Source organism: Callithrix jacchus, chromosome X (assembly GCF_049354715.1).
Source record: "Callithrix jacchus isolate 240 chromosome X, calJac240_pri, whole genome shotgun sequence".
In the NCBI taxonomy this organism is placed as follows: Eukaryota; Metazoa; Chordata; class Mammalia; order Primates; family Cebidae; genus Callithrix; species Callithrix jacchus.
The window spans coordinates 62,594,564-62,609,393 of NC_133524.1; the positions used below are offsets into that span (position 1 = coordinate 62,594,564).

Genomic DNA, 14,830 nt, shown 5'->3' on the forward strand with positions numbered 1-14,830 from the left:
TAAGACATTAACACTTCCTTGGAGGGCAGTGACAGCATGAGGGTAAGGAGAGAGTGGCAAGAACAACTAGAATTCCAAGAAGGAAGAATCAACAAACATCCAGTGCTTCTGCCCTAATCTCAGATGGAAAATAGTCTGGTCATATTCCTCTCCACCTCCCCTCTGGCCTCATGGATTACCAAGTCCTTCACATCACCGTGTTCTAATTATCTATCCTGTACCCTGCACTGGTGCCCCTAGCCACGCTTTCTCAACCTCTCCAGACTTTGCCTTCCCTCTACTTCTTGTTCTGACTAGTAGCTTTGCCTTTGAAGATCCAGTGCTAATGTTACCTCCTCTATCAAGCTGTCCAACCTCCAGGTCAAGCCATTGTTAGTCCCTCCCCACAGTGGGCCTAGCATGAATATTGAGCAATACCTCTTAGCCCTTGTCACTCACTTTGGCACACAGTCTCTATCACAAAACAGGGAGTTCCTTGGGTGCAGGAATCATACTCTTTGCCACTGATGAATTATCTATCAGAGGGGAATCTCTGAATTACTCTTGTTGAATAATAATATAATCTATGCTCCCTTTCCTTGACCCCTATCCCTGTTTCCTAGTTAAATGTGTGCATTTCAGGCTGGGCACAGTGGCTCACACCTATAATCCCAGAACTTTGGAGGCTGAGGTGGGAAAATCGCTTGAGGCCAGGAATTTGAGACCAGCCTGAGCAACATAGGAAGACCCCCATCTCCACAAAAAATTAAAAAATTAACCAGGTATGGTGGTACGCACCTGTCATCCCAGCTACTCAGGAGGCTGAGATGGGAGGATCGCTTGAGCTTAGGAATTAGAGGCTGCAGTGGCCCATGACAGTGCCACTGTACTCAAGCCTGTAAAACAGAGCAAGACCTTGTCAAAAAAAAAAAAAATGGAAATGGTGTGCAGTTCAGACTTTCTAATCAGTCTCTGATCTCTAATCAAAAAGAAAAGGTCCATGGGCACTAGGCCAAGTAAGGTTGTTTCCTGACAGCTCCACTCCCCACCCACCAACTCCTGCCATCTGAAGCCCTTCAACATGGCCTCAGAAATCCTAGGTTCCAGAAGGACCCAGACTAGAAATGAGCTCATGTAGTCTGCTTCTCATCTTTGTATCAGTCTTTGAGGGCCAGGGGAGAGCATGACAATGGGTTTTTATACAGAGACCTGAGTCCTGACTTCAATGCTTACCAACCCTGGCATGAACCCACACCATTCACACATACAAAGTATGATATGTTTTAGACAACACTTTCCCATCCATTGTCTGTTTTGATCCTCTAAAGCATATGAGGCAAATATTATCTCCCTGTAGGTGAAAAAAACTGTGGCATGATTTGCCCAAAGTTGCTCCCCTTAAGTGGTGGAGCTTGCCTGGAACCCAGGTCTTTGGTGAGCTTTTTCCTGTATACCAGTCAGTGCATCTGAAACTTCAGTGTGCATCAGTCACTTTAAGGGCTTGCTAAACCATAGATTGCTGTCCACTCTCTTCTGATTCAGGTCAGGAGTGGGATCCATTAATTTGCAGTTCTGAGTACCCAGGTGATGTTGATGTTGCTAGAAAACATTGATCTATACCAACCCATTAACTTGCTCTGTGGCCTTGGGCAAATCCCTTTTTTTTTCTGCCTCACTGTCTGAATGCATACAATGATGGGGTTAGACTAGATCTGTGACTTCCAGACCTTATTTATTTATTTATTTATTTAGCAGCAAAACCCATCTTCCTGGCCGGGTGCAGTGATCTGAAATCCCAGCACTTTGGGAGGGCGAGGCGGTTGGATCTCCTGAGGTCAGGAATTTGAGACCAGCCTGGCCAACATGGCAAAACCCCATCTCTACTAAAACTATAAAAAAATTAGCCAGGTGTGGTGGTGGGTGCCTGTAATCCCAGATGCTTGGGAGGCTGAGGCAGGAGAATTGCTTGAACCCGGGAGGCAGAGGTTGCAATGAGCTGAGATCGCACCATTGCACTCCAGCCTGGGTGACAGAATGAGGCTGTCTCAAAAAAAAAAAAAAAATCTTTCAAAAGAAATCATATGTGATTCCAATACATAAGAATCTGATGAAGTGATGGAGGGAACCCAGAGCTTATGGCACCTATTCCCCCTACAGAGCAGGCACTAGAGTACCTTCCAGAGTACACATTTGCAAGTCCCTTCACTAGATGTGGCCTAGATGTTCTTTGCGGACTCTTCCAGCTCTGACATTCCAAGATGCCAACAGACTTCTAGCGTTTGTCATTGTGAGGGGAGAGGGAAGAGTTGGAAGGAAACTGATATTGCATTAACCAGTGCACAAGACTGCTTTGCGCATGCCTAATGCTTGGATCATATACAGGAAAGATCTTTAACACTGCTGGGCTGTTGGGTTAATGGATCACTTTGACAACTTGATAAAAGCTGTGGACCAGCCCCCTAGAAAAATGATTATACACATACCCACAGTGATACTTAGTGTATCCTTTCAAGTGCTGTAGACACTCTAGGGGGTCCTAATCCAAGTTAAAACTCTTGACTGGGCTCTGGCAAAGCATTTTTACCAAATTCCTCTAGCATTTTCTTAGCATAAGCTCTCTCCATCATTTCCTGGTGCAGCCATTTACAGAAATACCTTAAGGCACCTTAGCAGAGGCATCAGGTTATCATTTGGTGACTTTGTCCTTCCTCACCAGGCTGAAGGCTCTAAGGAATGAAAGCATGGTTTATCCATCCCTATCTCTTGGTAGCTCAGGGCTGACATGAGGTAGGCACTCTAAGGTGAGGTGAGTTTCTGAGAGGACTGATGATCATGGAGAAGGGGCTCTGGATCAGTCCCCAAGATATTTCTGTGGCTCTAATGCACACCACAAGGAAACCCACTCTTATCTTTTCTAGGCCAAAGAGTACAGAAGTGACAAAGAAAAGCTTCTCTCTGCTTTCAACTGCTGTTTAGTGCATAGTGAGGGAAGCTGTGGAGAACAGCAGGAAGCCTACTGGGTAGCAGCAAGAAGGCCTGGCTTTTCCCGCTGTCAAGGAGGAGGCTCTAAGCACACCACCTGGCCACTCGCTAGGCTCTGTAGCCAGTAATGCCTCTGGGGCCCGATGCTTCCAAGTGAGCTGGCCTCATACTACAGCTGAGAACAGAAATGGTCTGAGGAGTAAGGAATAAGATATGGGTGGAGCCTGGTTATGGAAGCAATCAGAGCCAGAGGCCCAAAGGGCCTCAGGACCTAGCTCCTGCTCAAAGCCTTGTCTGGAGCCTCCACAGTAAAGGGAAAACTATACTGGCCAGTCCCAGCACCCACCCCCTTCATCTCACAAACACCGAAACTACAGTTGCCTGTTTATTATTTTTCAAACAAACAAAAACAGAAGACATTCAAAATTCCCCTATGGTGGACAACTGAGTTGATGTGGCTGATCCAGGCTGTCTCCCAGGTTGTCTCAGGGAGCATCAGTTGTACTAGGGGGTGGGCTGTTGCCCTGGCAGGGCTGGATGAACACTTGCACCAGGGATGGCCATCAGAAGAGCTGCAGGCCACTTTTGAGCCCATGCAACTGCCCCTGGCTCCAGAGAAGGCCCTCGAAGTTGCTGCTGCTGTTGCCGCAGTTGCCACTTCCCAAGGTGCTGAGGAGAGAGTGGGAGGTCAGTCAGGGAAGGAGGCAACTTTAGGCTCTGGAGGAGCCAAGAGTGCTTGACATGTGTGTGTCTGTGGGACGGGCCCACTCTCCTGCCTGACCTTACAAAGAGACTGGAGCAAATCCGAGAAGCAACTTCATGAGGGCCCCAGGGGTGGTTTGGCCCTCTCCTCAGCTGAGGAAGGGAGGGAAGGAGGCAAGGAACTTTTCAAACAAAGCTTTATGCAGAGCCCTAGTACATAAACTAGATGAAAGCAAAGCTGTTTGGGTTGAGGGAGGGGAGGGGCCCCACACCACCCCACTCCCAAGACAGTGAAAGTAGCTGCCTTAACAGGGCCTCCTTTCAAAGCCCTAGAGCTTGGGGGCCAGGAAACTCCACGCTGGATTCCTCCCACACCCAATAGCTAGTTAAGGGTCCCAAGGCCAGGACTGAGCTATAAGCCTAGGCCCATGATTGCAAGATTGCTTTAGGGAGGGTGGCTCTGCCCTCCTTCTCCCTGGCCCTGCTAATAACACTCTTGCTTCCCCTGCTTCCTGCAGGTCAAGGTCCTTGCAGCTGGGTGAGAGTGACAGCTGAGAGCAACGCCATCATTCTTCCCTCAGGCAGATCCATGGTTACACTACTGCAGCTAAAAAAAAACTCTTACAGATGATCTTGTCCCACCACCTCCCATTACCCACAATCTTACAGACAAGTCAACTGAGGCCCAGAGATGGGAATGGATTTGCCCACGGCCACATAGCCAAGTCAGGGGTGGAGCTGAGACAAGGAGTCGGGGTGGGCATGCCCCTCCCCAGCAGAGGAAACCTCCATACTATAGAGGGTATGGGAGGTGGGCTGAATCTGCTTCCTTCCTGGTCCTCAATGAGCCACCCTTACCCAGGGCCAGGTTGGTTGGGAAGGAGGGGAAAGGGGACCTCTCTCTCAGACATGAGAATCCCATTCCCAACTACAGATCTGGTTTCCCCAGCTGCTGCCTCTTCTCTCCAAGAGGCCTGCTGGCCATGGCCTTGGACAGAATCCATGGCATTGCCTCTGATCTGGCCTGTTTCTGGGGCCCCTGGGATCTAAGAGGGGCTCATCTCCCTGGGAGTGGGCAGGCAGCAAAGGGAAAGACTTAGTTTCAGGGGCCTGTAGGGGTTCTTCTCTGGCACTCACAAGGAGTCTCATAGTCAGAATGGCCCAGCATTCTGGAATGTACAGGCCCTCTGGATGGGCTCCTTTGTTACCAGCATAGCCACTCAGCAAGGGCTGCTTGATTCCTGGCTCCCTGGTGACCCAAGGGCTCCCACACCTGTGATCCAGAGGTGAGTTTTGAGGGAGAGCACAGAGCCCTATACAGGCCTTGCTACCAAGGGGCCTGGACAATGCGGGGAGGCCTACTGATTACTCTGTGCACCTTTGGACAAATCCCTTCCCTTTTCTGGGACTCAGTTTTCTCCTCAGTAACATGAAAAAGCTGGATGACAGCATCTATTCTTGACCTTTTAGAAGTGGTAGACCAGTTAAGAGAATCGGCTGAAAGCTATGGACTCTCCTCCTCCAAAATGAGTGCACGTGTATGTGCACGCATACATACACACACACACGTCCATCCACAAGCACAAACTGAATGGAATCTGAGAAGGATGCCAAGCCAGCTGTGTGTGGCTACTTCACTGGCTCCCCACACTAGGGACAGGGAGAGCTGGTGGCCAGCCACCTCCCCCACCCTCTCACAGGTGGCAGAGAAAAGGGGGTGAGAAATCCTGTTGCCATGGGCACTCACTCAGTCTTGTATGTTGAGGGTTCCAGCCGCTGCTCTAGCACAGGCTGGTCCAAAAGATACATGGTGTCATAATTCTCCAGCATGAGCTCTGCTGGGTCCTCGGTCTGACCTGGCATTCGGCCTAGGGGAAATGTGTCCCATCGTACGTCTTCTGTGGAGCAAAGGGAAGTGGCAAGACTGGGCTGATGAGCTGGTTCTCCAACTGATGCACAGGCCTGCTCACCCTGTCTATCCACCCACCCCACTTAGCACGGGTGGGCTCTCTAAGGATCTCCAGCTTCACTGCTCTTGGTATCATTTCTCATGAGTCCTTCTCCACCAGAGTGCTTCAACACACATTCTTTATGGTCCTTCTTGCCCTGTGTGTTTATATATAGTATACAACTACAGACATTTTTGTTCCTCTTTGCTCTTTTCCTACTTCCCCAGGCATGTTCCCACACAGACACAAACAATATCTTCAGACCTGGTCGTATCACTCTTCAACTTCTCATCCTCACCCCTATTTCCCTGCCTGTACACGTACATGCACACACACACACACATCATGGAGGGTCTGGATGTCCCTGAATTCCCACAGCACCCTCCGCTAAACCCACAAATAACTCAAAGTATCTGAATGCCCTAGATTTCCTACACATCTACACACATACTCCATTGCCTGTTTGAATACCACGTATTTTCTTAATGCAGAGATACACACACCCCACCATGCCCATCTCGGTGGACTCCGAGATAATGTTCCCCGACCCCCTGCAGTTCTTGTCCCAAGATGCAAAAGGTATACCCGTTTTCTAGTGAAGGGCTGTCTCACTACACATCCTACCCCTCACAGCCACCCAAGTATGTATACAGAAGCACACATATATATGCCCTTCACTCAGTGACTGTCCCTCCCATTCACTCCCTCCCTCCCACACCTCTCATTCACTGGCATACAACCAGGAATCTTCCTGACCCTACCTCCCCACACATGGGTACACACAGAAGAAGCAATGGCAAAGGAGAGGAAAAGACTCAACGTTCTAGACTTTCTACATTCACAACTCACATCCCCCCCACATACAGATGCTCCCCTTTAGGATGGGGAGGCTGGGCATCCCCCTTCACCCCTTTCCTATCACTGAGACACCTACCACACATTATTATATTAAATCTCCCTCCCCATCCTTCCACAAATACATTCAGCGTTTTCTTTTTCTTTTTTTTTTTTTTTGAGATGGAGTTTCGCTCTTGTTACCCAGGCTAGCGTGCAATGGCGCGATCTTGGCTCACCGCAACCTCTGCCTCCTGGGTTCAGACAATTCTCCTGCCTCAGCCTCCTGAGTAGCTGGGATTACAGGCACGTGCTACCATGCCCAGGTAATTTTTTGTATTTTTAGTAGAGACGGGGTTTCACCATGTTGACCAGGATGGTCTCGATATCCTGACCTTGTGATCCACCCGCCTCGGCCTCCCAAAGTGCTGGGATTACAGGCTTGAGCCACTGCGCCCGGCCGCATTCAGCGTTTTCAAATGAAGCTTTCACTAGTGCATTCCACAAAGATTCTGTTTCTGGTCTTCTGCATCTTCCTGGTACTCAAAGATAATGCCCCTGGCATTCTGTAACGTGTCAACCTTGGACCAACTTTTTATGTAACTCAGAGTTCCTCAGGAAGGACTGTTCTACTTGCCCATCCACCTCCCCTGGCTCTCTAACTGAAAGTTGTGCCTGTCGTAATGTCCTGCATTACTCCATGATACAGAGAAACCTTTGTGCACATGGGCCACTACCTACATAGGCTCTGTTGCTGACCTGATCATCCCTGTCATCACTAACATCCCCAATGCTGTCTATATCACTGACCCTGCCTCTTTAGCCTGATACCTTTGTACATGTTCCCAGTGACAGAGCAAACATACAGGCCACCTCTGAATGGCTATATCTCAATGCTTGTTCCCACTACCCCTCCATAGACGCCAACCTCAATGCTATCACTTCTCTTACACAAATACCTTAGCCCTCTTGGATCTCAGCCACTCTGCCTCCTCTTCACAAAGCTGCATGACAGCCTACTTGGCCATGACTTCTACTTTAACTGCCCCTACTTTTCCCTTTTTCCTACACACACACACACACAAACACACACACACACACTCTGCTGATGTCAATGCCCCACCCTTTCAATATTTGCAAAGGTGTCCCAACACAGCCCTCCTTGTCCTAAGTTATTTGTCACTGGGCCATGGTTTGACCAGCAGCTAGCTACAGGCACATGCACATACACACACAGAGAGAGACAGACTTTATGCTCCAGCCCTTCCACCCCTTCCATACGAGGGCAAACAAAGGCCATAGTTTCTTTCGCCATAATCTCATTTACTGCCTCTCCTCTCACTCTCTGCCACTGCCCACCCCACATCACACAGGCCCAGCTGTTCTCCCTCCCTCCCCAGGCTTCAGCACACATACACCACACTGTTCTGTCATTCATTCTGGATCTAAGGCCTTGGAGGTTCCTGCTCATTAACCTAAGCAAGTAACTCAAAATGAAGAGCAGATCCCTATCACTAACCCTCCCTGCGGCAGCCTCTTGGCTTTGGTTTCGCTAATTTGTATGCTCACCTAAAAACCACAGCACTCCTTATTCTCTCTTGTGATCTCACTTCCTATTTCTCTGACTTAACGCCGTAGTCTCCATCTTTCTAATATACACAGCAAAATCTTATCTCACCACCAGCCAGCCTCCAGGCACACACACACATACACAGAAAGCACTCTCACTGCACATGAAAAACATGTGCAGAACCATATACACACTCCCTACTTGCTATCTTCTGCCTCTATGTTACTGCCCAGGGCTCACTCCTATCTCATCCTCTCAGAATGTGCTCTTTATATGAGGTAGCCAGCAGCCTGACAGTGGTCCCTGGCACTCACAGGCTCCATCCTAAGAGGGGGAAGAAGCCAGCTGTCATCTATACACCAGGCTGCCTTCCAGGCTTGCCTCACATTGGCTATCGCCTGCTACTTTTCATCTCTTCCTAGGGTAGAATGAAGCCTCAAGAGCCAGCCATAGAGAAAAAAAAGTTCGTGTGGGGACAAAGTAGTTCTTACCTGAGCTAACCTGCCACGCAGAGCCCTGCAAAGCTCCCCTTTTCTGGGCCAGAAGCCTAGCATTCTCGGCAGTGGGGGACTCTTGCCCTGTGGAGAAAGGCCCCACCTCCATTCTCTCTTCTTCTTCATCGTTGTCTTCATCGTCATCTTCATCCTCTTTTTCTTCCTGGTCATCATTTTCTTTCTTCTCCTCTACCTGGTCTGGCAAGACCTCTTTCTCCTCCTTTTCTTCTTCCTTGACATCATTAACACTGCCCTGCTCCTCCTGCTGCTGGCCCTTTCCTTCAGACCCGAAGCTGGAGCTGGCTGTCCAACACAGGCTGTCTAGTGTATATGGAGATTTCCCAATGGGGGAGGCCTCAGGGCCCTCCTGCACCAGGCTGTTTTCTCCACTCTGGGTATAAATGGAACAGATGCGCAGCAGCTTCTCCTGCTCCTCCTCTGGCAGGCCCTGCCCCATGGCTTTGAAGATGCTGAGCAAAGGGAGGGATGGGGTAGGAAAGATTCAAAATCTCAAGTCACTTCATACCCCAACACTCCAGGGTTTAAACTTGGTCTCTGAACTTCCAGACCTGCCTCTGAAAGGCAGTGCAGTAGAGCAGACAGAACATAGAAACAACAGGACCATGGACCCCGAACAAGCTCTGTGGTTCATCTCTGTGCCTCACTTCCATTCTCAGGTAAAATGAGGACAATAATGATACCTAATGTATAGGATTGTTGGGAGAAGTAAATAAGAAAGCTCACATAGAATGCCTGGCACAGTGCCTGGCACATAGTGGGCATGCAATAAATGATAGCTATTAGTCTGCACTTAAAAGCTACATAAATACACGAAACAGCCAACAGGCCTGCAGGGCTGGAAATGAGCAGATCCCTCTCTTCTCTGGCCTAGCTGAACAACCTGTCTTGAGCTCCAAGGATATGCCTGGAAGTGTTCTGGGCTCCTTCTGCGTGGAACACAAAGTGTGATCCTTTTATGGGAGCAGCTACAGCCCAGCCTGGAATGGAGGAAAAGAAAAAAAAAGCAGCAGCTGACAAGACAAAGCAGGATGTGGGAGGGAGGCCAGATGAGCACTGCAAACCTACTGTAGGCACTGCGGGGCTGAGGGAGACAGAGAGCATGAGGAGGGCAGGAAAGACCAAGGGAGGGCATCGTGCAGGAGGTAGGGCCCAGGAAGCCCAGAGACAAGAGCAAGCACACGGTGCTGCTGCGTGCAGTGAGAGCAGCCCAGCTAGAGGTCAGAGCCTGTGCTGAGGAGCCGTGGGAGGAAGAGAGGGCTGGGAAGGTAATTGTGTGCACTGGTGTGTGTGTGAGGGGTCTCCTGCCAATTCTGAGTACACGTGAAGGCTACGTTTCTGAAGATCACCATGGTGACCATGTGGAGGCTGGCCATGTGGGAGCTGGCCTGGACAGGCAGCCTGGAGGCAGGGAGACCAGGGAGGAGCCTGCTCTGACAGTTCAGGCCAGAGTCAGGAAGGGCTGACCTAGGGCACTGGCAGTGGAGATGGGAGGGAGTGGAGCTGTGAAGGACACACAGACAGACAGAGAGCAGGGCTTGGTGACTGATGGCAGGGGTCAGGCAGAGTTAAAGATGATGACACTGTGCACACAAAAGACGGCGCTAACAGCAAAACCACCAACAGATACAGAGCTGCTGGGAAGGGGAGCTCGAGGGGAGAAGAGGGTGAGCACCCCTCGCAGAGCCTCACATAAAACTGGGCACCTAACAGGCACCCAGGCACGGATGGATGCGGATGGTTCACAGATGGGCCATATGCTCAGCAGGCTGTTTTCTCTCTGGGCACATGCAGACTGGTCACATATGCATAGTCACTGGTCGGTGGGGGCAGGGCTGGGGGGCTGATGACTTGACTGGGAGATCCTGTCTACGGACCCAATTTCATATTCCTAGAGGATAGTGGCTCAAATTAAATTGATATTGACAGGCTGGGGAAAGAGCTTGAAAAGCTTCCAACTCCATCAGAGGAAAAGCCAGAGAGAAACTTTGTCCTCTCATGGTGGTCCATTAGTATGATTAATAAATATCTCCAGGCACTTGATAGTGGCAAAATGCCTTATCAGCCGTGGTTATGATTACCCACTGCTATCTCGAGCTCTCTAGTCTGACCACTAAGATGCAGGGGTGATGCGAATCTTAAAATACACCCCCTTCCTCAGGTATGCCTGGTCATAGCTCAGGGCTGATAAAGTCACAGGTTCAGGCTGATGGAATGAAGGTGGACTTTGGGCTCACACCACCTGGGCCAAGATCCCTGTCCCACCATCAACAAATGTGTTAGGTAAGTCCCATCACTCCTTAGAGCCTCAATGTCTCATCTGTCAAATAGGGTATACTATATAATACTTCCACCTCCCAAGACTGCTGTGTCAAAGTAAATGAAATTAACCTCTACAAAAAAACACAGCACCATGCCTGACACTTAATTTCCAATAGTTTCTTTTATTTTTTCTCTGGGGAAAACAACAGCCAAGTTCTGTGTTTAAAAGATGCTTTCTGCAATAATACAATCTAGTGGAGTATTACAGAAGAGCATGGGTCTAAGGAGAGGCTATCTGGATTCTGGCCCCAGCTCTGACTTGCAGCATAATACCTGGGCAAACCCCTCTATTTCCCGCTCTGTGTAATGGGGTGATTAGGACTAGATTCACTGCTTATCTGGGAAAGGCAGGATCTGAGCACAAGGAATCGTACCCAAGTGAGCCGCTGTTACTGCTGGCATGTGTCGCATCCCTCTGGTATGCTTGGGTTGGGAGAAGATCTCTGTGGTCCAGACTTCTCCGAGACCAGCAGCTTCCACTCTGCAGGCACTTAGGATTGGAAAGTACCTTGAAGGCCACCTATCCAAACCTCTCCATGCTGCTCTTGTCACTCCCTCCCTCCCATTACATACACATGCCATGTTCCTTCTGGACTTTGAAACTCCCTTTATTCTTTCTCCTGCTTGAATTGTTCAAATGCCTCCTCTCTGAAACTCTTTATGACTCCTCTAGGCCCTTTTGGTTCTCCTCCCAATTTCCCACCCATCCAGGTCACTTCTAGTCTAGAGCACACACATCTGGCAATGTGGCTGTTCAGTCCCATCTCCTGGAAGTCTTGCCTTGACTGACTTCGTCTACAAAGCCACTTTGTAAATCTTACAAATACCTCTGTGTCCCAAATGCCATCAGGGTTAAAGAAAGACTTTTGGACTCAATAGGGGGATCAGGGACTAAGAGAGTCTTGGCATCCAGACTCCCACTTCATTCATTCCCCCAGGCACTGGGTCAGCTCCCACCAAGGACAGCACTGCTGGGAATGAGAGAGCAGAGCACGGTTCAATTCAATGACATTTACTGAGGCCTGTTCGGTGCCTAGACTTGTGTGGTGTGCTGGGGCACAGACAGCTGATGCAGAGTCCTTGCCCTTGTAAAGCTTAGTCTGATAGAGGGAAGGAGACACTAGGGGAAGTAGACACGGCAACACAAAACCTCAGATTTGGAAGTATTCGAGAGTTAACAGGACAGGGGAGATGGTGCTGCCACCAAGTGAGATAGGGAACAGAGGAGGAAGATCACTTTAGAGTTGAGATGAAGACTAAGATGACCAATTCTCTTTTGGTCACAGTAAGGCGCCTGTGGGCCATCCAAGGGGAGATGTCTGACGTGCAGTTGAGTACAGGAGGCTAAATCTTGGGGGAAGGGCCAGGGCTAGACAGAGATTTGGGCCTCAGCACTTTACAGGAACTAGTAATAAGCACAGGCATTTGTCAAGGAGGGGGTGGTAAACAGCATCAATGCAGCAGGCACAGAGACTGACAAGGGTCCACTGATTTGGTAATTAGGAGGTCAAAGCAACTCGGGGGGTAAATGCCAAATTGCAGCAGGTTGAGGAGTAAGAGGGTAGTGAGGAAATGGAGAATGCTGTGTGTAGACTACTGTTCTGAGATGTTTTGATGGGAAGGGAGGGAATGACAAGCTGATGATAACCCAACAGAGGGATGCAGGGTCAAAGGAGATTTTGCTTGTGTTGCTGCTATTGTTGTTGTTTTGTTTTAAGATGAAAAAAGCTCAGGCACGTTCCTAGGTTGAAGAGCAAGAGCCAGCAGAGCAAGGTAGAGGCTGGGGTGAGGCCCCAGCGATGCTGGCAGAGGTGGCTCCAGAGCACAGGTGGAGGAGCAGGCTTTGAGGTGGGGCTAGGCCACCTCATCCTGAGACTCGCGAGGTTGAGTGCAGCCGCAGATCAGTTCACGAGGGCTGGACCTCAGGTCGAGGGGGCCCTGCCGGATGCCTCCATGTGCTCGAGGAAGCTAGGGTGAAATGGGAGAAGGGGTGGGGCTTGAGGTGAGCGGTAAGGGTTTAGAATAGTAAGGAAATGGGAGAGAAAGTGGTCAGAAAACAAGTACAAGTTCAGACAAGCAGAACTGAGGCCTCGCCCGAGATTAAAAATCCTACCTCTGCAGTGGCAGCAATCCGCAGGGCTATGTGGTTTTCTCCAGCAGAGCTCAGCTACCCGGGCTGAGGAGCAGGGGAAGCAGAATGGGGAGGATCAATTCCAGCTCAGGGGTTTGCAAGTCAGATATGGCCAAAGGATGGGCAGAGCTGAACGTGCTGATGATGAGTGGCTGAACTGAGCAACCACAGACAGGATAGAGGGGAAGCAAGGTCAAGGGATGCAGGAAATGGAGGGATGGAGATCTGGATGCAGGCAAAGAGCAGATGTCATGGGATGTAAAGGTGAGAACTAGAAGGACGAGAAGTGGTGGTCATCGAGTGGGATGCTGGGATGTCAGCTTTCAGAGGTGGAACAGCTCCGAATGATGGAAATGAATTGCTGAGTGTAGTGGAGAATGAAAGTCACTGGAGTTGAGGAGCTGCAGAGTGTCAGATGAGTCATTCAAATGAAATAGATATTGCTTCAGAAAGCAAGAAGGGAATCAGGTGCTAAAGGCTTCCATGATTATGAAGGAAGTGGCTCAGGGTCAGAAAATGACGGAGGAAAGGAAAGGGAGACAACCACAGGTATTTACCAGAGCAATATTCAGTTTGACCACAGAACCCAGGGTGGATGGGGTAAAGGAGACTCACAGGAGGTATGGCTACCATGGTAAGTTGGGCCAGAATCAGAAAGATCTTTGAATGTCAGGCTAAGAAGCCTAGACTTAACAGGAAGGCAATAGGGAGCAACTGAAGGTTGCTAAGCAACTATCAGAGGTATACTTTGGAAAGATAATAGAGGAAACGGCACTGGGCATGGAGTCAGAAGACCTGGGTTCAATAATAAACAGCAGCTACCATTTATTGTGCACTTACTCTGTGCAGGCCACTGTGCTAAGCACTCTAGGGGGATTGTCTTATCCATTCCCACACTGGACTCAGTTTAGTCAGGTCTTAAGCTGTATGATCTTAGGGAAGAAAACCCTACCCCTCCCCTCTCTGGACTCAGTGCTCCCATCTGTCAGTGGGAGTGAGACTGGGCTAGATTGTCCCCAAAGGGCCCTTCCAACTCAGTCATTCTAGGGTTGTGTGGCCCTGAGGCTTTCAAAGCCTCACCCTCTTACCGGATGGAATTCAAGAGACTTACAGCCGAAGGAGTTGGGGGCTGGCCCAGCAAGGTGAGCCCAAGCAGGACTCAACCATCCGGGGCCAGTCAAGGGAGGCAGAGAAGGTGAACAGCCTCCAGCCCCTTCTTGCTTCCCACTGGCCTGCAGAAAATCGGCGAGCATTCCGTCCTGAGAGAGAAAAGAGGACCTAAGGAGAAGGAAGCAGTGAGCCCCCCCACCCAATATTTCACCTCAGAAAGTTTGGCTCTGTCCCTCCCCATCCCCCCAGACTCCCCACCTATACCTCCCAACTGCTCAAAGCATTCAGCCCAGTTTAGTTGGCTCTGAGAAGAAAAGGAAAAGGGAGATTTGTCCACTGCTGCTGCAGGACCCTCTTGGGCAAAGCTAAACCTTTAACACAGGAGGTGTTTGCCTGGTGCTTCTTAGCAGAGCTGAGGACAGTGGCAGCGGCTCCTGCCTGGGCTGCCTTAGGCCCTACAGCTAGGGCTAGTCTCCCTCACCAGTCTTGGTGTTGGCCACGATCAGTTCAACGGTCCATCTGAGGATGTAGGTAGGTCGGATCCCGCTGATCCCCAAAGCTGGCAGTTCAGAGAGCATCCTCTCCAACAGGGCCTGCGTGAAGTTCTGGGAGTGCAGGCCCCTGAGCAGGGGCTGCCAGAACTGAGAGAACGGCTTTGGCACCATGACGTCATTCAAGTCCACGTTTTCTGGTTTGTAAGGGACACCCATTTGGGGGGGGGCAATAGGAGGGAGAGAGC

At 50.0% G+C, this 14,830-nt stretch overlaps 1 protein-coding gene across 15 annotated transcripts in view; it reads right to left on the reverse strand.

Annotated features, from left to right (window-relative positions):
* LAS1L (LAS1 like ribosome biogenesis factor) overlaps window positions 1-14,830 on the reverse strand; it is a 56,427-nt gene that overhangs the window by 30,504 nt on the left and 11,093 nt on the right. For 3 of the 15 annotated variants that reach the window (XM_078362811.1, XM_035288972.3, XM_078362814.1), the window contains 7 exons: window positions 14,573-14,779; window positions 14,093-14,240; window positions 11,225-11,340; window positions 9,412-9,508; window positions 8,508-8,980; window positions 5,411-5,561; window positions 3,334-3,630 (listed from right to left, as the gene is read on the reverse strand). In XM_078362811.1, coding sequence (XP_078218937.1) covers window positions 3,525-3,630; window positions 5,411-5,561; window positions 8,508-8,980; window positions 9,412-9,508; window positions 11,225-11,340; window positions 14,093-14,240; window positions 14,573-14,779 — 1,298 coding nt within the window. In that variant the 3' untranslated portion in view covers window positions 3,334-3,524. Of the gene's footprint in view, window positions 1-3,333; window positions 3,631-5,410; window positions 5,562-8,507; window positions 8,981-9,411; window positions 9,509-10,396; window positions 10,420-11,224; window positions 11,341-11,846; window positions 12,847-12,878; window positions 13,027-14,092; window positions 14,241-14,572; window positions 14,780-14,830 lie in introns of those variants that run through there. The other 12 variants (XM_078362819.1, XM_078362813.1, XM_078362812.1 and 9 more) reach the window with 7 other exon arrangements.